At 36.7% G+C, this 24,691-nt stretch overlaps 1 protein-coding gene across 2 annotated transcripts in view; it reads right to left on the reverse strand.

Annotated features, from left to right (window-relative positions):
• itgbl1 (integrin, beta-like 1) overlaps positions 1 to 23,598 on the reverse strand; it is a 51,423-nt gene extending 27,825 nt beyond the window's left edge. Inside the window, exons 1-7 of one of the 2 annotated variants that reach the window (XM_087804847.1) lie at positions 23,500 to 23,598; positions 21,688 to 21,890; positions 12,327 to 12,473; positions 10,184 to 10,306; positions 9,110 to 9,250; positions 3,439 to 3,579; positions 2,964 to 3,110 (exon numbers count right to left, since the gene is read on the reverse strand). In XM_087804847.1, coding sequence (XP_087660973.1) covers positions 2,964 to 3,110; positions 3,439 to 3,579; positions 9,110 to 9,250; positions 10,184 to 10,306; positions 12,327 to 12,473; positions 21,688 to 21,890; positions 23,500 to 23,546 — 949 coding nt within the window. In that variant the 5' untranslated portion in view covers positions 23,547 to 23,598. Of the gene's footprint in view, positions 1 to 2,963; positions 3,111 to 3,438; positions 3,580 to 9,109; positions 9,251 to 10,183; positions 10,307 to 12,326; positions 12,474 to 21,687; positions 21,891 to 23,127 lie in introns of both variants that reach the window. The other variant, XM_087804846.1, reaches the window with a different exon arrangement.
• Positions 23,599 to 24,691: the final 1,093 nt, after the last annotated feature.

The following is a 24,691-nucleotide window of genomic DNA, read 5'->3' on the forward strand; positions in this document are numbered from 1 at the left end:
TGATTAATTTGGAAAACAATGTATTAATGATGTAAATCCCTAAATACTTTTTTGCCCCACTGTATGCATATATGATTGTATGCAGACGATGGTGTACTGTATGTGTGTGTCTCCTAGCTTTAGGAGACTTTGTGTTTTACCCTCTAGTCAAGAGTCACCTGCTAATGTTATTTCGGAGAAAATAAGTGTTCTTTTTTTTAAATGAAACAAACAAGGTAAGTAATAATAAATATAACTTTTCTTTCTGTCTGTAAGGACCGGTAACAAATGTCACATGGATCATTTTTTAGAAGTTTTTGTTATGAGTTTGGGAGTCTATAAAACATTAAGATTGTCTTTATACTTTATTTTACCATGCTTTCCCTCAGCTATTCCTTAGAAAATAAGAATATTTGAAGTAGCCAGGTTGATGTTTTAAAACTGTGACACATTTATTTTTGCCCCCACACGGCTCTATTTCCTTTTTCCTCTTTCATGTTCATTTTATTAGTGTTGAAAAGCAGATTGAAAAGCTAACAGTGATGCTCGTATAATTTTCCTTCTGGGTGTATTGGATTGACTTGATGCTTTGGGAACTCCATTACGGTACATGTGACACCCCCTTGTTGTATCAGGATTAACTCATTTCCGTCACTAGTGTGTGCAAAGTTTAATCATAAGGTTGATTGTACTACGATGTTCAGTGTTTTTTGTGATGTGGCGCACTATCTGAAAAGTGACAATCATTTATAAGTTTACTATCTCAGCATTTGCCATCCTGTCTTGTTCCATTTTCTTCCAGGAGTTATCCTGTACCTTGTCTTGCTCAGCAGTGTGTAGCATTGTAATTTACTTTGAAGCTCTAAGTTGACAGTTTATTTATCTTCTAAGGCTTTGAACCCAAACCCTTTTTCTGCTCCACGTTTCAGGTTTTAATGTCGAAAGTATTTTCACAGACTGGTCTCCAGGTAAATACAAAAAAAAAAGTACAACGCAAAAATTGACGTTAAAAGCCTAAAAAATAAATCTCACAAAAAGTCCTGAGCTTCTTTCTATGAATGCATGGAGTTCAGGCTAATTTCTTTTTTTGAGTATTCATGAATCAAACATGATGCCACAACATAACTTCTGAAAATATATGTTAATTCTTCAAAATAAAACAGTGTTCAGACAGTTATAATCAATCAATGATTTTACTTTTATTTCATCCTGGTGTCAAATACGGATCAGTAGGGTCTGGGTTTTAGCGACCACCATTCTAAGGATCCTGACACTGTATTAGGCATCAGAGGAAGATATTAAGTATAATAGAGATGGTAAAACCTCTTATATAACATGCATCATAACATGCAAAATGTTTAAATGATCAAACACATAATGTTTATATAATGATTCAAATACTTAATGATAATTCATAAATACTTTCTACTACAAAGATGTATTTGTGGATTTTAACTAATGTAATTGAGTATCATATTCTTAAATACTTCTACTTGTGCTTATATACTTATTATACAATTAAAGTCAGTTCCACTGATGAGTTTGTGTTATGTCGTCATGTTTTTCACTGTTCTTGCAACATATCAGATGGTTGAACTGATGGTTTGAAAACAGTTGGGGGGGAGAGAAACACTTTGCAACAATACTTGGCAAGTACTGAGACGAACCATCTGCCTTGTTGAGGAAGTATTCGTTCAGATTTGAGCATGTAAATATGTTTCCTTTTCTACTTCTTCTCCACTATTTATTTGGACAATGAATGAAAATTGCTGATGGTTAACCCATAGTTGATAGCTCTAGTTAACCTTTTAGTGCATTAAAACATTCTGAATATTGAATTACTGAAGGATTCCGAAAATTATGAATATATCATTATATAATACAGTAATGTGAAGGAGTTGATCTTGTTGTCATGTACTCAGTTCTCAACTAGATTCAACTCAATTAGATTTACAGGTGGGAGAGAGACTGCTGTGAGCTAACTACTTCCTTATGATACAATGAACAATATAGACTTGTTTTCTTTTCAATTAAGGTTTTAAATTAAATTAGAGCTTTTAGCTCCAATATTAAGCAAGTTACAGTCGTTTAAGTGTCTCTGCCGTCGGCTAGATTTTTTGTAATCTGTCCCCACCAGCCTAAAAAATAGGCTAGCACCCTATGAAGTCCATGCAAGCATGCTAGAGTGACAATAAAATAATTGATACTATAATATATAATGTACTAAATGACATGGCCTTTGCATTTTTCATATAAATATTTTCGTGGTTTTCACAGATACAGACAGAGCTGAGCCAGAAGGCTTTTTGAAGATTCAGAAAAGCAGTTTTCTTCAGCACTTATTACAGGGATTTGATACAAGACATTGACTACTATCATTTTAAAAAGATGCAAAGAAAAAACACATTGAATCAAGTATATCTTGTTATCTGGTTAAAACAGCAATTTAAAGAATGTTTCTCTCTAACGATGTCAAGAACCACATTTAAATAGTCACTTAATGTGACACGAAGAAATCACTACCCATTTTCTTTTCCTTTAAGTAGCAGAGACGTCTTTAGCTCTTGACACAAGAGACATGGAGTGAAGCAGCCTATATAGCCTATTGATTTTCCTTCTTCAGAATATACTGTGCCTATTTTATACAGTACTTTTCTTTGCAGTCTTCAATCAATAGGCTCAGCTGGTCGTGACCGCAACACGTCCAAGCCGGACTTGTGGACAGGATGAAATACTTTGATTTGGCAGAAAGTCAACAGCAAAACATAGCTTTAGGTTCTCTTTGTGTGTCTAATAAAAAAAAATAGTATTGAAGTTTTGATTGCCTTTCACTCTGTGGACTTCCAGTCCTTCTCAAGAGTGGATTCAAAGGTGTGAATCACTCGGAAATGGCCTATTTCCTTTTCTGACTGCGAGGTGAGAACCGAGTGCAGACCCCCGGTGGTAACCATGGCAACAGCGGTGAATTAAAACAGACCCGTTACCTCGTCCGAAGCAGGGCAATTTGGAAGATCCCTGACATTTCTTCAGGCTACTTTCAGCAGACAGCGAGCAGGACAGAGGATGATCGCACTTCCTCCCTGACCAGCCTTCCTTACAATCACAGCGGCCACAATTGCACTGACCCCTTCCTGCGGTGCACAAAAAAAAAGAGGTGAAAAAGGCAAAGATTGAACAAAGAGAATTCATTTTCAATAGGTCATATTCATTTGCATGGTCTTTATCTGGTCAGAAATGATTTTTATGTCCGTCTACACGCATTGAAAGCTTTTTTTTCCGAGAGGGAATCTTGCTCAAAGGAGTCCAAAATATATTAATCCGGTCGAGGTTAATGAAGTGCAGCAAAGGGTCGCCAGTGATGTTGAATGGACTGTGTGACTGTGTGTTTTTGTGGCTGCATAACATGATGTTTATTTTAACTGAATCCTGATGAGGTCGGATCCGGCCGTCCACACTGACCTGAGCAGAAGTCGTCCGTATAGCGGTCGTAGGTTGCGTGGCAGTTCCTCTCGTCGCACTCGCACGTGTCGCCGTGAATGTCGCCCCAGTCGCCCGAGGGGTCCACGTCGTGACAGCTACACTCGCCGCACACACACGTCCCTGAGGGGCACACGAACCAGTATTGTGTCAGACCCCTTCACCCTTAACTCTATTACTTAAGTCTACTTAATACTGGTTTAGTAGACTTGAAGGTTTGAAGAGGATTTTAAGTATTTTAGAGTTTTGTACATGCATAGCGGTTATTTTGAGTTTAAAATCAAGTGGTTTGCCTTCCAGGAGGGACTTAAAGTACAACTGCTGTTTGAGCATCTTTTAAAGATGCCTTCTAATAGGGTGTTCTCATTGGACATTGCCGGAAGAGGCACCAGTGTGAGATCATGTCTTTCTCTCATTATACAGTACTTCCCAGAAACTCTGGAAGTATAGCTGGATAATGGATGGACGGGTGAACGGGTTGGAATGATGGATGGACGGACAGATGGAATAATGAAATGATGGACGGAGCATTGGGTGGATATAGCGATGGTTGGAATGATGGATGGTGGTTACACCAATGCAATGATTGGATGGATGGATAAAAGATTAGACAGATGGCTAGATAGATGGAACAATGGATAAGCAGTAGGATGTTTTGATCAATTAATGAATAAATTCATAAATAGAGAGACATATTGATAAATAGATGGATGGGTGGATACATACATTCATAGATAGATGGATTGGTAAATAGTTAGATGGATCAGTGGGTGGATGGATAGATGGATAGGCGTAAAAGTGGATGGATGGGTAGATAATTTGATAGATTGATGGGTACATAGAAGGATAGATAAAAAGACAGATGGATGGATAATTAGACAGATAGGTAGATACATAGGTGGATGATACATATGGATGAATAAATGTTTAGATGGCTAAGTGAATGGCTGGATATATGGATGGATTGTGGTGAGTAGATGGATTAATGGTTGGATAGTGGTGAGTGGATGGATAAATGGATGGATGGTGGTGAGTGGATGGATGGATGGAAAGCTGAATAGATGTATAGACAGGTGGATGGTGGTGAGTAGATGGATTAATGGTTGGATGGTGGTGAGTGGATGGATAAATGGATGGATGGTGGTGAGTGGATGGATGGATGGAAAGCTGAATAGATGTATAGACAGGTGGATGGTGGTGAGTAGATGGATTAATGGTTGGATGGTGGTGAGTGGATGGATAAATGGATGGATGGTGGTGAGTGGATGGATGGATGGAAAGCTGAATAGATGTATAGACAGGTGGATGGTGGTGAGTAGATGGAAGGCTGGACAGATAACTGGATTGATGCATAGATGGATGGATGGATGGATGGGTGGAGGGATGGATGGATGAAATAGATGGTGGAGGGATGGATGGATGGATTTTTTAGATAATATAATATGTATTGTTAATATAATATGTATTATAGTCTACTATAGTCTTACTTCATTTGTATAGTGTCTTGAGATAACTTTGTTATGATAAGATACATTAAATAAAATTGAATTGAATTGATGCTATAATGTCTAATATATTCAACCTAACATCATAAAATATATAATAATGTTCTAATGATGCGACGAATAAAGCAAATATACAAAACTAAAGTGTTTTGTATGTGAAAGAGGACGTTTTAAATTCCTGGCACTTCAGATTAAAGATTCTGCAGCTGAAGAAGGTGTTAAAGCTACTTCAGTACTTGTCCTCTGTTACGATAAAGTCGTGCTAAGCTAATGCAAAAGTGCTTTACCTCTTAAAGGTCAATGAAAGAAAAACAACAATAGAGAAAAGAGCTGCAGAGATGATTCACCCTCTGTCTTCGCTTTTTCTCTTTCTTATCTGTTTCCATCTGTATTTTTCTGGTTTGTTCCACACCTTAGCCAGGACGCCAGCTGAGCGGCACCCGCTGGAAATCCCATTTTGTGCTATCTGCAGTGGCAGAGCTCAGGGAACCCCAGGGGATCCGGTTCAGCGGGCCCGTGGGCCGTGGTGAAGCGCGTGTCGGCCCCGGGCTTTCAGTTCAATATCCCTCTCCACCTCATAGCCCCGGAGCCTCGGATTTATGGAGCGGTGCCCTTTTATCTCGGGCCACAAATGTCACAGTGCCGCTCCACCAGACCTTTGAGCAGCTCCAGATAAAAAACTCTCTATCTGGGTCCGGATGCGTTTTTGTTAACAGTTGAAGTTTCTCTGCTTATATCAAACTGAAATAAATAATCTTTCTCTGTGGCTTTGATTTGAAATTCAAGTTCATGTTCATGAATATCTTTGAAGACTTTTAAATGTAGTCATGTTAAGCCAAAACCCAGCCTCTGAAGAGAGCCTAGTCAACAGTGAGAGACTCTCAGTGGAGCACATTGTTGAAGGAAGTCGTGTTCGTTATCTTGCAACAACAAGAAGAATAAAATATTAAGTGGTTCGTTCTGAAAAATATCAAGGAATTCTTTCGTTGAACTGCTTTGAACGTTGAGAGAATAAATACAGTTGTATTTATTTGAATAGTTTTAGTATTATTTAAATAATGATATTTTATTTTGTATTATTATCAACAGAGAATGATGTCAAGAAACCTTTGTGACATAAAATATATTCTTTTTTTTAGGAACTCATCAGAAAACTGACCAGAAAAATCTCTAAACTTAGGAAAATGATGTCACAACACGATCTGGACCTTATAATCCATGCGTTTTTATCTTCTCGTTTAGATTATTGTAACAGTTTATTATAGCGCCTAAACAAGAAGAAGCTATCTCGCCTGCAGTTAATACAAAACTCTCCAGCGAGAATTCTGATCTGCTCTTATAGAAGAACTCACATTTCCCAGATCCTTAAATCTCTTCACTGGCTGCCAGTTTCTTTCAGGATCCATTTTAAAATTCTAATTCTTACTTTCAGATCTATTCATGGTCAGACTCCTCCTTACATCACTGATCTGATCCAGCCTTACACCCCAGCTCGGGCTCTGAGGTCTGTGGATCAGAATCTACTGATGGTTCCTGAACAGGCTTCCGGACCAGAGGAGAGAAATCCTTCCAGACTGTTGCCCCTAAGCTTTGGAACGATCTTCCTCTCCCTCTGTGTTTGATGATCTACTGACTCCTTCAAGAAACATCTTAAGACATGTTTATTTGTGCAGGATTTTTCCCTGATTTTCTGTGACTCCTGTGTTTGTCTTATGTGTCTTGAGCTTTTAAAGTATATATTTTAACTGTGTATTGTTTTTGATTGTTAAAGAGCTTTGTGACCCTGGTCTAGTGAGAGTCTTTTCAAATGACTTTCACTTACTTTCTTACTTACATTTCTGGGAAAAACAAGTTTATTTTTGGAATTTGAGTTCAATATTTTTATTTTTATTTTCCCTTCTGTTTTGTTCGTCTAGAAATCTATAAAAGTCATATTGTAATCAGTGACGGCTGGCCTATAGAGGGCGCTGGGGTGGATGTGTTTTTTTAATTTTTTAATTTTTTAAAATATTTTAGCCATCATTTTTTGTTCTTTTTAAGTTTCAAAATAATTCACACAAGAATTATTCATAAAAAGAAAATAGGGAAGCATGACTGAAATAAGTTAATTAAAAGAGCTTTGTTTTGTTAATTAATAAATCCTCCTTTGTTTTTTACAATATTCATCTGATAGCTCAAGTGACGGACTGAAGTAGCCGATGTTTAACTGATTCAACTAAAATCCTCATCCATCCACGGAGCGATGGGAAGATAACAATCTCTTTCCATAGGACACGGAAATGTAATCAGTCTTCCTATAGAACTCTCCGCGTTCATCACTGGTGATCCGCGCTCTTATCTAGATGAAGATTCACGGGAAGGAAATATAGTTATGCAAACGTTGGCTGTAATTTAATCCGAACATAATCGACCTCTTCAGAGCTAGTGGCTGAGGTAAACACGCTGGAAGCAGGGAATGAACTGGGAATATATATAGGAAAGGTGGTGGAATATGAAGTTCAATATGAACTAGAAAATAAAACTGACATCCACGCTCAGTATTTGACCCAACGAAGGCGAGAGGTCTGATGGTGTCGACTGTTCAGTAAACCGTGAACGGTGGTTCCGAACCCTCCTGTGTCGGAGCGGCCCATGATTCGGCTGTAATTAATTAGAGTTTCGGTGAAAAGCAGGCAGTGGTTTTCCACTTATCCTTCATGCTCTGGTGACTTTCAGAAGACGTGTTGGACCCGACTGCTCGTAGTTAGGACATGGAATAGTTCCGTCCTGGATACAAAGTGAAGTTAAGATATGCTGGGAATTTCTGGGTCTCTATATTGGGTAGGAAGTATTGATGGATGGATGGAAACAATGTTAGTGTGCGTTTTGTTCTCGAGTTTATGGGTAGAATTCCTTTATTAAATCTGGTTTTGCATCCGTAAAATGCCTAGATCCATCCATTCACCCATCTATCTATCATTTATTCATCAATTAATCCATCCATCCTTTCATTATGTTGTCAATTCACCCATCTATCGGTACATCCACCCATCCTGTCACAATCCATCCATTATATTTTTAATTAATCTACCATCCATGCTTTTATTTGCCTTTTCCATTCTGTTGTCATCCATCCATCCATTCTGTTATCAATTCGGTCAAAAATTGATCCATCCATTCTACTTATTCTCCATCTATTATTATATCCATTAACTCATATATCTATCTATCACTCTTATCCATTCTTTTATCCATCCATCTTTCCATCCATCCATCCATCCACCCACCCATCCATCCATCCATCCATCCATCCATCCATCCATCCATCCATCCATCCATCCATCCATCCATCCATCCATCCATCCATCCATCCATCCATCCATCCATCCATCCATCCATCCATCCATCCATCCATCCATCCATCCATCCATCCATCCATCCATCCATCCATCCATCCATCCATCCATCCATCCATCCATCCATCCATCCATCTCTTATCCTTATATCTATTCTGTTATCGATTAACCCATTAATTGATATATCCATTTTCTATCCATTCTTTTACCCATCCAACCATTATTTTATCCATGCATCTATCCATTCATTAATTAATCGATTCTGTAATCCATCAATTCATTCTTTTAACCATCTATTGATCCATCCATCCATACTTTCTCTGAACAAGTCACCCATCCATCCACCATCATTGTATTCTTTCATCCATTGTTTTATCCAATCATTCATCCTCGATTATTTTCTATCTATTAACTCATCCATCCATCACTCCCATTCATTATTTTATGCACCCATCATTTATCCATCCAATCTTTTACTATTCATCCACCCATCCATCAATGCTGTAATCCATCCAGTCATCCTTTCACCCCCACACTCATCCATAATTCCACAGTTTACCAATTAATTCATCCATCCATTGATCCATCCATCTATCCTTCCAGCAATTCTTTTTGTCATCCTTCATTTCTCATAATTGGGATTCACCTTATTTGTGGGAAAACATTTTTTTTCATACAGATTAAACAAATAAATGCTTATTTCTTCTGTATGTCGGTCATACAGTAGAGATAAACAACCTCAAATGGATAACAATCACAAATCCATAGAGCTTTCACACATCCTGTCTGCTTGTCTGAAGTGGGTAAACAGACCTCTGTTGCTGCAGATTTTGCCATCTGGAGACGTGCACCTCCGTTTGCTTTCCCATGGGCTGATGTCACACTGGAATTCACATTTGTCTCCATGCCAACCAGCAGCGCAGTAACAGTTTCCACAGTAACACTGACCGTGGCCTGGAAGCAATTCAACAAAAACACATTGTCAGTTGAGTTTTTTGTTTTTGCCTGAATGGAAAAAAAAAAGTTAAAATGTAGTTCAAATCAGTCGCCAATTTCATCAGTTTCATTAGAGGATTAACTCTGACTTTAAAAACATGAGTAATATATTACTAAGTGTTACATCACAAACTAGCTGTACTCAACAAAATGCAGTTTGGGAATTTATTATAATTAATTGTAAAGAGAAAATTTGTTCACAGTCAAAATTATTATCAATAACCAAAGTACTTATTTCTGTATTTCTTTGAAAGGTTTCAGAATTTAGATTAAAGTTCTAAATATGTGGGCCACCAAAAAAACTAAAACAAACACGATAAATAAAATAAGATTATTATTGAGGGCAACCCATCTTCCTTCCATTCTGTAATTACATCCACATTTGGGAAGACACTTTAAAAAACATCATATAGTAAAGAATGCATTAATCTGTACTATAAGATACACTTACTTTAAGTTTAAATGAATGATTTTCATTCAAAAGCATTTAATTTTTTCATCATGCATTGTTCTGAATTTGATTTAAGAAACCATAGGTTTGGTATTTCACTAAATTTCATTGGTTTGGTTGATAAAATTGACGAAATGTTGATTTAAATCAGAGCTAAAAAGTATTAAGAAGTGCTACATTTCCCTTCAGAATGAATAGCAGCGCGCACTTGTGTTGACTAGCTAAGCTAGCGCTAGTTTTATTTAAATATTTTTAAATAAATGTACATTTATTTCACTTGACATTACAGTTGGAAAATGAAAAACATTTTGTGTGTATGCATCCCATAAGCTAGTCTATTTATGCAAGTATTTCACTAGATTTTACATAAACATTTATACATAAAACCGTGTTTATCCCACTACATGTAAATGTTTGAGTGAGTGAAAAAAGGTTCCTACCTCCACACACCTCTCCCGTGTCTTCATCCAAACACTCGCTGTCGTCACACTCACAGAACTGACCCGTCACCAGACCTTTGTCGTCCTTGTTGTCACACAGACAGCTCCCACAGTTACAGGTGCCTATAGAATATATGAACTTGAGCTCATTTATGTTGTCAATTGTAGGAAAAAAAAGTGCTCTGTGCATTTGTAATGTGTTCTCAGGATTTTTCACATCATTCATTACAGGGCCATAAGGCTAGTCGGCCGCATGTTGTGAATACATTTACATAAATTCACACTAAACAGGCCACCCGGCGTTTTTGCTCTACATAAGCCTTAGAAAGGGAAAAATACAAGATAAATATATGGTGATAATTGGTTCTGAGAGGATTTTGTTTTTGTATTTTAAGTGTGTTGTTCCATCTGAAGATGCTCATTTGGAATAAAAAAAAAGGTTTTATTGTAAGGATAATACAGAGTAATTTAAAACAAACAAACAGATGAACTTGTTTTTTTCCCTCGCAAGTTCACAAATAACATGTACTAGTTGATAATGTGCTTCACGGTTAATACATTTCAACCTTGGAACACTGTCAGCTTAAATTGGAAAATATTAAGAATAGAAAAATTTATAAAAAAAAAAAATTTTCATTAAAAGTATTGGTTAAAATATTGGCAAAATAAAATAAAAGTTTACATGCAAAGATCAACATCAAATCAACATCAAATAAATGTTTTTTTTTTTACTTTTCATTTTTGATTTAGTTTTCAATGACCATGTGCTTTAAAGTATAAAAAAAAGTTTCATCAAATATATACCTTTTTAAAGTTTTATTCCTACATACTATTTTGAGCCAACATTTTGGCATTATTCTGAGCCCTGATTCTAATTTTTATGGTTTTATTATTATTCATATAAAGCCTTGTAAAAGGAGATGACATCAAGCATCAGAGTCCTTAGGTACCATTTAAATCTCCCCCTCTTACCACTCTGCTGAGATAACATAGGTTAGGCTTCAAGAAAACTGCTGATCGATTGGTCAGTTTTCCTCTCACTCTTGAAACCAAAAAAATAGCTTTTACTTCACCCTGGATACTTGAAGATTCCGATTGGTTGATATTCTGATGTTATCCAATCAGACACATCTTTCAGGATCAATGACATTAAACTTCACTTAAAGTACAAGTTCAAATTCAAACTTCAATTATTTTTCTACTCACTCATGTCGACTAAGAATTGGGATTATGTTCAGAGTAAATTGTTTCTTTTTAGATCTATAGACAAAAATGTATGTCCATATGACGGTTGAGCCCAGGACTCAAATCTTTACCTTCAACAGGACAAACATAAAAACCTCCAAAAAACTTCATGGTGCTCGTCTGTAGTGTTCATCTTGTTTTGAAGCCTTGACATTAGGAATTGTTCCCTAAAAGATTTACTTCACTTCCCTATAATTGAATTGAGGGAGAGTAGAACATTTAAACTTTAGCTTTTTTTAAAAATTTTATATAGAACCTAATAAGAGGTAAAAATGTATGTTAAATAAATGTTAGGTCTTTGTTGAAGGACCTGAGTGTTTCCCCTTAAAATTCAAACTTCTCTAATTTTCTACTTAACTTCATGTCGACTAAAATTAGGGATTATTTTCAAAGTAATCTGTACCTTTTTAGAGTTATAGGAAAAAAGGTATGTTCATTTGAATCAAGCGAATAATGCTTAGTTGTCTTCGTCTTCATCTTCCTTCAAAATGACAGTTAAAAACCGGAGGTATTTGGATGTCTTTAAGTGTACTTTCGCTACATTAAAATGAACAAACATTTTTGCCTATAACTCTAAAAAGGAACAGATTACTCTGACAATAATCCAAACCCTTAATGGACATGAGGGTGAGTAGAAAACAATGAAGTTGGATTTTTTTCTTTAATACTATCACATACTCTTATCTGAGATCTGTTGCCTCAGGTTAGGCTGACACAATAGGTGGGATGCAGGCCACACATGGGCAGCAAAACATCAACCTTCAATTTGTATTAGTCATTAAGTAAAACTATAAAATCACAAGTATGTGCAGTACTCCCTCCACTACAACAGGGGGCAACAGCCCAGCAAATGCAATACCAAATTAATAGTTTTCTTCTCATTTTTATTTGGGTTCACCTCTCTTGGAGCAGACCACGCCCTGTGGGTTTCTGCAGAGCTCCTTGCTCTTCTTCTTAGTCAGGCTGCAGTCGTCCTGGAACTGACAGGCGTCTCCAGACCAGCCCTGGTCGCACTCGCAAAGCCCACAGTCACAGTAGCCTCGGTCTGCAACAAGTAAAAGGATAAAATGTGACTTTCATATTCATTTATTCAGGGGGAATATATCCAAATATACGACGAGATTGCCTCTTTCAGTTTATTCCTCAAGGTCAGGGCATCCTTTGCCGTCAAGGTCAAACAGGACTCGATTTATATTCAAACTATTCATTGACATTTTAAGCATGAACTCATTCGTCATGTTCATGTGTTCCTTCCACATGCAAATAACACCATATCTTTTGCTTTTTATCTGTTTTCTGCCTCTTTGGTAATTTTTGTGTAGCGCTTTAGGAGCCTCCTCATCAATCAGTCATGGTTTTCATCACGCGGTCCATCATGACTTAAGCGTGAAACCGGAAGGATCCCACGATGCAGATGAAGGCTGCTGACAAGTTATTATGAATGTCGCTCCCTTTGTGTTGAGCAACAAGGAGCCTTGTATGTCGTATTTAATCATCCCCCTCGACTCATTCGTCATGTAAATGTGCTTGTCCTTTCTCCGAGGCCCTTCCATCAGTCAGCGGCTTTCTATTGAAATGGTTCGGAGTGACGAGTGTACTTCAGAGGACGATAAAAAAACACAAACAAATTGCGTAGCACAATGCGTGTGTGGTATGATAATGATGTGTTGTGGATGAACAGTTGGCAAAATCACAATCTGTAACAGATTTAAAAAAAATGTATGAACTTTTTTATATAAAAGAAACTGATTTTAAAATATTATATTCTTTCTAAATATGATCCCAACATTTATTTATTAATTTTTTAAGGCAATACAAATAAAGGGAATTAGTCTGAAACAAAGAATTCAGATTTTTGGTCCTTTTTGTGACAAAAAAATATTAATAAAAATATGTAAAATATTGAAAAAATCAATTAAATTATTTTTTTTAAGTTTCAATGTTTTGTCAATAGTCCATTTATGATTCATAGAATTAACATTTTCTTTTAATATTTGATATTAACGTTTTTTATATATTTAAAAAAAAAATTGTATTTAATTTGTTATCAAGTTTTGTTTCTTTTGCTTTATTGACCCATCAAAAAAGTATTTAATGGAGCCCCGTCGGGAACTTGTCTAACCATTTCTTTAAAATCTAGCTTGTGAAATAAACATTTATGGAAACCGGTAAAGGTAAAACTAAAAAAAAGTAGTGATGAGCCGATGAAGCTTCATAAAACAGTGTCATGTTGTTTAGAGGTCAGTAGGTGGCACCATCAGTTTAGAAATGATGTGATGTTTAATTAGAACATTTGTTCAAAATAAGGGAAAATAGTACAGAGACCGCCATCTAGTGGACTCTGAAAATAATGACACTGCTTCATGAAGCTTCATCACAAATTAATTATTCAAATGTTTTATATTTCTAAAGGTAAATAATATAAAAGTAACAGTAAGACTTTTAAATATCACAAAATAACTGGCATACATAGAAAATCTGTGATTTAATGATTCAAGATTTTCATTTGAAAAAAGGGATAAATACATTTTTAGCTAGAAGTTAAAACCCTGAAGCCAATCATTAGTGCACCACTATTGTTATCTAGGAAAACATCCCTCACAACTGTATATATGATTATTGAATGACCTATAATAACACATTATGTTACTAAAGTCACATGAATAGTTAATAGATGTCACTCTCTGCTTTATACTCTTTGGCTCTCATCTACTAATTACAATAAAACCTGGCATCATTTTCACTGAGAGTGCCATCTAGTGGCCTTTCAAACTGTTTCATGAAACAGTATCAGCTGCCTCAACAACTACTGAAGGTCTGACGAAGCCTTGATGAAGCAGTGTCATTATTTTTAGCGTCCACTAGATGGCAGTCTCTGCACTATTTTTCTTAGTTTTGAACAACTGTTCTAATGAAACATCACATTTCAAAACTGATGGCGCCACCTACTGACCTCTAAACAACATGACACTGCTTCATGAAGCCTCATCAGACCATCACTAGTTTTTGCTGTACCCATGTGGCCTTCGTCAGGTCAGTTTTGAAGAGGATATTATAATAAATAAATACTATATTTATAAAAGTTACAATACAGTTGATTATGTGCAATTTTGTACTGAAATGCAGTTTATTTCTATGCTATTTCCTTTGTTTTCTTCTCTCTTTTCTAAGGTCTGTACCTCATAACTAGTGATGGTCTGATGAAGCTTCATGAAGCAGTGTCATTATTTGCAAAGTCCACTAGATGGCGGTCTCTGCACTATTGTTTTGAAGTGTTCAAATGAAACATCACATAATTTTTAAACTGATGGCGCCACCCTCTCAACAACATTACACTGCTTCATGAAGCTTCATCAGACCATCACTACTCATAACAGTACACACCGTATACAATATAGGGGTATATCAATATCAAGCGTATTTACCCACTCCTGGTTTTTGAGGATACAATTCATGTTGTGTTTTATAAAAACTGCACTAAGGAGTCAAACATGTGAATTAAAAAAAGCTTCTAAAGCATCTGTTACTCATCTTAAATTATCAAAATTTTCCTTTTTTTCGATACACAAACTGCAGTCAATGACATTTAAAACAACATTTTTTTTTTATTCCAAAAGTCTCCGTCACGTACAAGCTTCCAATAAGCGCCGTCTTCCGGCAGGTGCTGGCGCATGTGACTCCATGCTTGTCTTGTCGCTACTTTATCTTCCCGAGCAGTAATTCCGCGACTCCACAGTGTCAGGGGATCATCCCACGCTTAAAAACACACACACATGCAGGCACCAACAACTTCAACATCAATGCCCCTAATAACAGCTGATGCGATGCTACCACGATAATATGGTTGACCTTTATTTACGACATACTTGGATGTCGACGAATGAACGCTCCTTCCTGCTGTAACACAATTTAATAAAATGGAAATACACACATTAGGTTTGTTTAAATGGATTAAAAATAAAATCTTCTTTTACTCACATTTAAGTCCAATTGAAACATTATATTCGTCTTTTTGGCACAATTTATAAAACCCATCACTTCTCTTGATTTAATCAGTATTATATTGTAGCCCAAAGAAACACGATAAAACTTTATCATCATCAGTTTTTAAAGGGTCTCAGTCAAGTGGAGAGGATGTTCCTCCTTGTTGCCCATTAGATGACTCATCCCCTCAGGCTGCTGCCCGGCAATGATAAGTGGGCGAACGTCAAATCAAATAAAAAAACAACACAACAAAAGACACTTTCATAACTTTTTCAATTGCAATGGCTCAGACGGAGCCCTGAAGCTATTCGTTTCCCCTCTTAAAAATCTTGAAATTCCACGGAAGAATGCAGATGCAAAATTTGAACAATTTCTGCTTTTTCATGATCACGCGTTTTTAGGGTGTATTTTCAATAGTTTTTTTTCTGAATGAATTATGAATTTATTTGTGGATTTTTCTAAAATATATTGTGTTTATTTTTAGTCAAATTACACTTCTACGGGGGCAAGAATATACGCAAAACATTACTTCAACATCTACTCAAATTATTTTGAGAGGCAAAATATTCTCAAAATAAGAAGCAAAATAGTCTAAAACAAAGAACATGATGCAAGAAAATTTGTATTTAGTAATAATAAATACAAAATAAAATTGTTATCTGTCGTTTTCTACATTTACTTCAGTGACTAGTGATGGTCTGATGAAGCTTCATGAAGCAGTGTCAATATTTTCCACTAGATGGCGTCTCTGCACTATTTTCCTTCAACATCATTTTTAAACTGATGACGCCACCTACTGACCTCTAAACAACATGACACTGCTTCATGAAGCTTCATCAGCACATCACTAACTCTGACCTCATTATGGACAAATGAATACACTTAAAGGGCCACATGTGGCCACCAGGCCGCACTTTGCTCATGTCTTATCGCTTTTTATTTAATTTAATTTTCGAGTGTTGGTCTAAAAAGGGACCAATCTTTGTTCAATGTCAGATGATAAATAATAAATATCATCACATCAAATTATCTTATATACTGTATTTTATCCTGTTAAATGAAATAGCTAAGATGGTAGAAGAGGTTTTATGAGATGTCATTTTATAAATCTTTGCTTTATTTGTCTTTTTTTGTCATATTGTATTTCTTTGACTCAATCAGACGAAATCCTCTTGTTAGTTTTTAAGACTAAACAATGAACTTTTCTTGCCTCACTGGCTGTTGTTTTTGAGACAGATGACGCAACAACAGCACCTTTGAGAGAATCTTACATTTTCACAACCCTTCAAAGAGAAGCTAAAATCTGGTGGAGAGTGAGAGGAAGAAAAAGTGGTGAAACATCTGATTCAGATTTGAAACAAAGAGTATTTGGATTGCTACATTTGTCGAATATTGAAACAAGAATATTTGCATATGTCCTAAAATAAACTGCTTGTACACTCATGTTGCTTTAGTCAATAAAAACCATGACTCTGTATTATTGTATTATAGGCCTAATCTACCATCACTATGTGTCAGTAACTATTATTGACTATAAAACTGTGAAAAAATGAAAAAATAAAACTGAAAAATGACCGCGTATTATTAACTGAGACGAGTGTAATGGTTCATACTGATGGTTTTGATGAAGCCTCATGAAACAGCTGATGCTGTATCATGATACAGTGTCTTCATTTAAAAAGGCAATTAAATATCACTATGTTTTATAATCTTGGGCTTTGATCTACTAATTCATTTTTACTGAGGGTGCCATCTAGTGGCCTTTTTAAACTGTATCATGATACAGCGTCATGATGCCTCATCTACCATCACTATGTGCTAGTAACTATTATTGACAAGAAAACTGCAAAATTGTTGGCAATTTTAAACAAAATAAAACTTTATTTACAAACAGTCCTGCATTATTCACATAAACAAGCGTAATATTTATATATGATACGTGATGGTTTTGATGTGGTCCCATGAAACAGCTGATGCTGTATCATGATACAGTGTCTTTATTTTGTAAAAACTGTTCTAAAATGATGCTGGATTTCATTGAATCAGAGACAATATAATAAAGTAGAGAGTGCCGTCTAGTGGCCTTCCAAAATGAAAACACTGTATCATGATACCTCATCAGCTTCATCAGGCCTTCTGGGCCTTTAACTACTTCATATAATAGGAACAGCTATGGTGCATTTATAAGTGTGGGACAGAAAATGTTCGAAAAGGAATCCGAACACAACACTAATATACACCCCATCTGAAGACAATTTTGAGTCAAGTTCCTAATGTGCTGCTACAAAAGATCGCACACAGAGACCACACAACAGAGCGTCTGCACACACCCGAGACAAAAATGCGATCTAAAGTTCAACACATGGGAGACAACAATGCGAGAGACAGATGTCGCAGGGTGGAAAGAAGGGGCGGACTCATGATTAAAAACATTGCCACGTGGAGTCTTTTGAAATGTAACACGACGCTCCTCCGCGAGTTAAGTCCAATTTTCCACGAGCCGTCTTGGGAATTCATTTGACTTTTATCATCGGAAAGTATGATTTTTGTCAGAGGTGGGGTTGAAAACAAACACTAAAAAAAATTTGAGCTGTGCACTTGGAGAACAGATGTTAGTTCTGGACATTGTCATGTTATTTTCTGCTGCTCTCTGATCAGATCCAGAACTGCAGACGACATATTAGAGCAGAGAAAGCTGTCACGGATGTGACTCAAAAATGATTCATGAATTCCAATTACTACTTGAATGTATTTGAAGAGAAGGTAATGAATGCAGTTCATCAGACAGAGTCACTTGATCAGATTAGATTTCCATGTTTTGTTGGAGGTATTTGTGTTATTGCTCACTTGTGATGAGTTGATGAGGCCTCATGATACAACTGATGTTGTATCGTGATACAGTGTCTTAATTTTGAAAGACCACTAGATGTCACTCTCTGATTTAAAATATTTGGCTCTGATCTACCAATTCAATGAAACCTGGCATCATTTTCACTGATAGTGCCATCTAGTGGTCTTTGAAACTGTATAATGATACAACATCATCGACTTTACGAGGCCTCAACGACACGTAATAAAAAACTTAAAATAAATTAAAAAAATAAATAATTTAATAATTCATAAAAATATATATTTTTTAAATGATACAAGCCTATTAAAATGTTGATAGTGTATCATAAGACACCAGTGTTTCTTAGACTTTTATTTACAGTATCAAAGCTGGAAAATGTATTTAAAAATATAGAAAAAATAAATGATATTGTCATGGTAAACATAAATCTGCCATTGTTTTTGTGATCGCAACATTTGCCTATTCAGGTTAAAATATTTAACATATCAATAAAGTTCTATCTATCTATATACAGTATATACTTAAGGAACAAAGGACTATATATTTAAGTCGTGGTGCTGTTGAATATGTTTTCATGTCAGTTGTTTTTTGTAATAAAACATGTTAAGTTGGGTTTAGTAAAAAATAACAAAAATGGATAAATTGTAGTGATGGTCTGATGAAGCTTCATGAAGCAGTGTCATTATTTTCAGAGTCCACTAGATGGCGGTCTCTGCACTATTTTCCTTTGTTTTTAACAACTGTTCTTATGAAACATTACATCATTTTTAAACTGATGGCGCCACCTACTGACCTCTAAACAACATGACACTGCTTCATGAAACTTCATCAGACCATCACTAATAAATTGTGAGTTAATAAGCCGTAATGAGTTCTTTTTGGTCTTAATAACTTATTTTTTTTTAGCCTATTGGTTTCTTTAAAGGAATCAAAACTATTTTATTCCAACTGATCCTAAGAGTAAAGATAAAAATACCTTATAGGATTTCTGGAATATTTCCTTTTTGCCCATCAAAAGTTTGTCGCAATATCAGTATGTCGAGATATTTGCAATTGGGGACTGCTGTCTCGCCTGCAGTTAATACAAACTTCTGCAGCGAGGATCCTTACCAGCTCTAGTAGAAGAACTCACATTTCTCCGATCCTTAAAACTCTTCACTGGCTGCCGGTTTCTTTCAGGATCAATTTTAAAATTCTGTTTCTTACTTTCAGAGCTATTCATGGTCAGGCTCCTCCTTACATCAGTGATCTGATCCAGCCTTACACTCCAGCTCGGGCTCTTAGGTCTGTGGATCAGAATCTACTGATGGTTCCTGAACATGGTCCAGAGGAGAGAAATCCTTCCAGGTTGTTGCTCCTAAGCTTTGGAACAATCTTCCTCTCCCTCTGTGTTTGATGGATCTACTGACTCCTTCAAGAAATATCTTAAGACATTTTTATTTGTGCAGGATTTTCCATGATTTTCTGGGACTCCTGTGTTTGTCTTATGTGTTTTGACCTTTTAAAGTATATATTTCAACTGTGTATTATTTTTGATTGTTAAAGCGCTTTGTTTTCCGAAATAAGAGCAGAAAACTGCAAATGAATGAAGCTCTTTGTAAAGGTGAAAGTAGCTCTTGACTTGAGGTTGACATGGTTCCCTCGTCATCAATTTGTTGACAGAAACGCTGTTTTCAGAGTAGAAATAAACATTTTCCCGAAAGCAAAGCAACATCTTTGATCATATCTGCGGGCACAGATAAGACACACACACACACACACATTTGGCCGGAACTGCTGCAGACCAGCAGCAGGTGAAGACTGGAAGCACTCGGTACACTTGATTATAACAAGTAACTGGATGGAAATGAGCTTTCATCTGGTGAGTAAGAAGTATGTGCGACGTGAAAGCCCCGGCTCACCCTCCTCCTCCTCTGATGCATCGAGGTTTCATTTGTGATCCCTGTAGCAGTGAGTGAAACCCCATTATCAGGCTGAAGCAGGGTCTTCTCGTTCCAGACTGCTGAACCATAATGAGCTTCTCACAGCAGCCAACTTGTCCGCCCAAATAAATCACACCAGCCATCACCAGCATCCGCACACACATACATCCACATCTCTATTAGAGCGGCTCTTGATGCCCACATATCTCCTTTTAACCATGACACTCATAGCTGGTGATTACAGAGGACGAACAAAGGTATCTTTGCAACATGTCTATTCTTTATGTTGAGTAATATTTAAAATAAAAATGCAAAAAAGGGAAAATCAAGTTCGTAATTAGGCTAAAGTGGAGAAAATATTCAATAGCTTCATGATGCAGTGTCATGTTGTTTAGAGGTCAGTAGGTGGCGCCATCAGTTGAAAAATGATGTTTTATTATAACAGTTGTTCAAAACAAAAGACAATAGTGCAGAGACCGCCATCTAGTGGACTCTATAAATAATGACACTGCTTCATGAAGCTTCATCAGACCATCACTAGTAGATGAGGCCTCACAAGGCAGCTGGTGTTTCATGAAAGAGTTTTAAAGACCACTAGATGGCACTCTCAGTGAAAATGATGCCAAGTTTCAATTAGATCAGAACTAAAGATTTTAAAGCATTTAGTGGATTTTTCTTAATCTGTATCACGATACAAGGCTTTCAGAATGATGACACTGTATCATGATACAGCTGGTGTTGTATCACGACGCCTCATCAACCCATCACTAGTATTTGGGTAATTCTAAAGCACCAGTGTTTTATTAAAATGATCAAAGGTGGAAAATGTATATAAAAAATAATTAGCATCTAGCATTAGCATCACATCATAATAATTAAAAATCCTTGTATTTAATTTGCCATTATTGTTATTATTCATTGTAATTTAAGGCAATTATACTGGATCTACTTCATTATTATAATTGCATATGTTTCTAATTTCTTCATTCCCATCAAAATAAGAAATTGTATCAGTTGTAGTAGCTTAATAGATACATATAAAACACCATAAACATTTTACTCTCGAATAATTTGGTTTATATATTTTTGTATAGAAGTATTATTATTTTGATTATTATGATTATTATTATTATTATGATTATTATTATTATGATTATTAAAGTTATTAAAGTAACATATATTCATAAATATTATATGTTGTTAAATCCAATGCAAAGGAAACTTTCCAGCATAAGTATTTTTGACTTATTAAATTACCATGAGTTTCCTCAGTGACGAAGAAAACGAATTTGAGGATCATTCAGGAAAGAAGCTAAACCTCCACAGCTGGAAGGTTCATTAGGAAAGTGTCTCACATCGTATCTTCTGGTGCGAAGGGTTCTGCTGTATCACTTACACAGTAACCACTTTCAGATGTTTTTCATCCACGAGGCGGCGAGTCATTCTATCACTTCATAATCCTGTCACAAACAATCAAAGGTTCTTCTTTCGCCTCTACTCACCGTTACAAGCCTTGCCGTCGCGCGTGGCACAGACCCAGTCGTGGCACTCGCACCGGGGCCCGAAGAACTTCTCCGGACCCGCCGCCTCGCAAAGGCAGACGCCGCAGTCGCACTTCCCTCTTCCACTGCAGATCTTTCCATCTGGTGTTCGGCAGCGGCGCAGTGACGACTCTTTCGACAGTTTGCAGTCGCCGGTTACCTGGCTGATGACAAAACAACAGTTCAATCGGAACACATTAACACTCTATATTACATAAATATATACCCTACAATTCTTTTACTAGTTTAACTAGTTAAATATCTTTATTTTAATGCCTTTTTCCCTCATCCCTTCCATGTATTTGTACTTTTCATGGGTATTGGTTTTATATTTTACATTATGCTTTTATATCATATTTTCTTCATTTTAATTTATATATAAAAATTAAACATTACACCCATTATTCATTATAACACTTTATTTCGACTTTTAATGTATTTTATAAAAAATGTATAATGTCAAAAATATTATATATATATACAATACAAATTAAGACTAAAGCTTAAGTATTTTTATTTATTTAAACGTTTTCAAATCATATTTAATTATTTGTCCTGACAAGCCCAGAGGAAATGTGATTGCAACACTGAGAGTGATACATCTTCAAATGATCTGTGGATCCAGATGGTCATTTGGAACACCCCATTATTGCAATAGTTTCTTCCTCGTGCCAAGATAAACCTTTCCAGGAGATAACATTTTAAATGATGACAGACTGATAAAGGCACTTGAAAAGTAACATTCTTGGTGGAGCCATTTTTTACCTTTTTTTTTTCTTTGTGGAAGCATTTTTTATTAATGATTTGATGAATTCAAGCCACAAATATCCCTAATGCATGTGGATCTGACAGGATGTTGTGTCTGGATGAAAATTATTTCGCATTTAAACTTCTTTAATAACCAAAAAAAAACGTATTTTTCGACCAATAGGAAGAGCATGACAAATACTTTGAGTTATATAGCTTTTATTTGTATTGCCAGATTCATCTTTAGAGAGTACAATAGACGTTTGATACTGCAAGCTATACTGGATGAAGCTTTCAGTTCCTGCAGGTTCCTTCAGAACCTCTCATACCCTGACCTCCGGAGATTTAAAGAGAAGAAGATTGAGGGAAGTGAATTGCCTCTTTATCTACTTGAATAACACTTTTGCAACAAAAAAAAACCCCATGACGCAGATAAGTTTGAGCTGAGGTAACTTTAAAAAAAGTTGTTTAGCCAATAATAAAAAAATTAAAGGCTTTATTTCGGTCAGATTCCAGCAACAAAACTTCCTCTTGTTGCACTCCCCACTTTTTCTCCTTTTGTCAGCAAAATCTACCACCTCCCTCATCCTGCTTTCTCTCCAGATGCTGCCCGATATAGACTAGAGAAAACAAAGCTGTGCATGGGGAACTCACCTCGGCGATTGCAACAAAGAGTCCTCCACGGCACAGAGCAGAATAAGACTCAGCGGCACAAGCATGGACTGCTGCAGACTCTCAGCGTGCATGTTTAAATCCCCCCGAAAAAACCTTGCAGTAAAGTAGCTTGAAGGAATTTCCCAGCCGTTCCTCTCCCTAAACAGACGGGACAGGAAAGGGAGTGCGAGAGAGAAAGACAGCGAAGAGAAGGAGAGGAAAAATCCGCAGGCTGAGCTTTTCAGAGGCCACCAGTCTATACAAGTGCCTTTGATTAGTCTTGACTCTCAGACAGTCCCGGGCAAGCGTTGGCGTGGGGAAACTGCCAAAATAATGAAAAAAAAAGAAAAAAAAAAAGAAAAGTTCAGTCACCATTTTGAGATGTAATTAGAAGCAGACTTTTGTTTCCCCTCTTCCATTCTTCTTTTCGAGATGATCTATTTATGGTATCGTAGACGTTTTTGGACGGAGAAAGGCAGAGGAAATCAAACATCTGCTTTTAAAGTACAGCCCAGAATTCCTCCACACACCCAGGAGCTCACAAGTCTCACTAGTTCAAGAACACACAGAGGTTCATAAGAACAATATATCTCGGATCGATTCCAGACTCCAGTTTTTTCAACACTTGCATGTCCTTTTTCTGCACAATTGTGTGCACGACACCTGCCTGCGACATTTGCATCGACACCAGACTCAATCACTCTGCAGCTATAAATAGGAAAAAAAGCTGTTTCCTGTTAAGTTTTCCAGTCCAGATGTAGTGAGAGCCGGGGTTCTCGGCTTAGGTAATACTTCTTCTGTCTGCCACGTTACCCACGTTTGAAGAAAGAGGGGTTCACACTTCGTTTTACATTTTAGAGTTATTGGAATTTATATTTATCCCAATGTTATACAAGAAAGTGACCCGGAGACTTGAAAATAAATGTGTTTGTGGTATCCCTTGTGTTGTCTCCTGGTCAAGGTGACCCAGAGGCTTGGAAACAAATGTGTTTGTGGTATCCCTTCCGTTGTCTCTGGGTCGAGGTGACCAGGAGGCTCGGAAACAAATGTGTTTGTGGTATCGCTTCGTTTGTCTCTAGGTAGAGGTTACCCGGAGACCCAGAAACAATTTGGTTTGTGGTATCCCTTGTGTTGTCTCTGGGACATAGTGACCCGGAGGCCTGGTTACAAATGTGTTTGTGCTATCCCTTGTGTTGTCTCTGGGTCAAAGTGACCCGGAGAGCCGGAAAACAAATGTGTTTGTAGTATCCCTTGTGTTATCTCTTGGTCAAGGTGACACGGATGCTCAAAAATAGATGTGTTTCTGGTATTCCTTGTGTTTTCTCTGGGTCAAAGGTAACCCGGAGGCTTGAAAGGCAACATGAAGGCCTCCCTGGCTTCCATAAGAGCATATGTAGTGGTGGAGGTTGTTCACACTTGACCCGGAGACAACACAAGGGATACCACCAACTTTTTTGGTGGTTTTCAAGCCTTCGGATCACCTTGACCCAGATATAATACAATGGTTAAGTGGCCATCATGAGATCACATATTAGCAATAAAACAGAACAAGTAATATTATAAG

This window comes from Callionymus lyra, chromosome 12, assembly GCF_982586985.1.
Source record: "Callionymus lyra chromosome 12, fCalLyr1.hap1.1, whole genome shotgun sequence".
Lineage (NCBI taxonomy): Eukaryota > Metazoa > Chordata > Actinopteri > Syngnathiformes > Callionymidae > Callionymus > Callionymus lyra.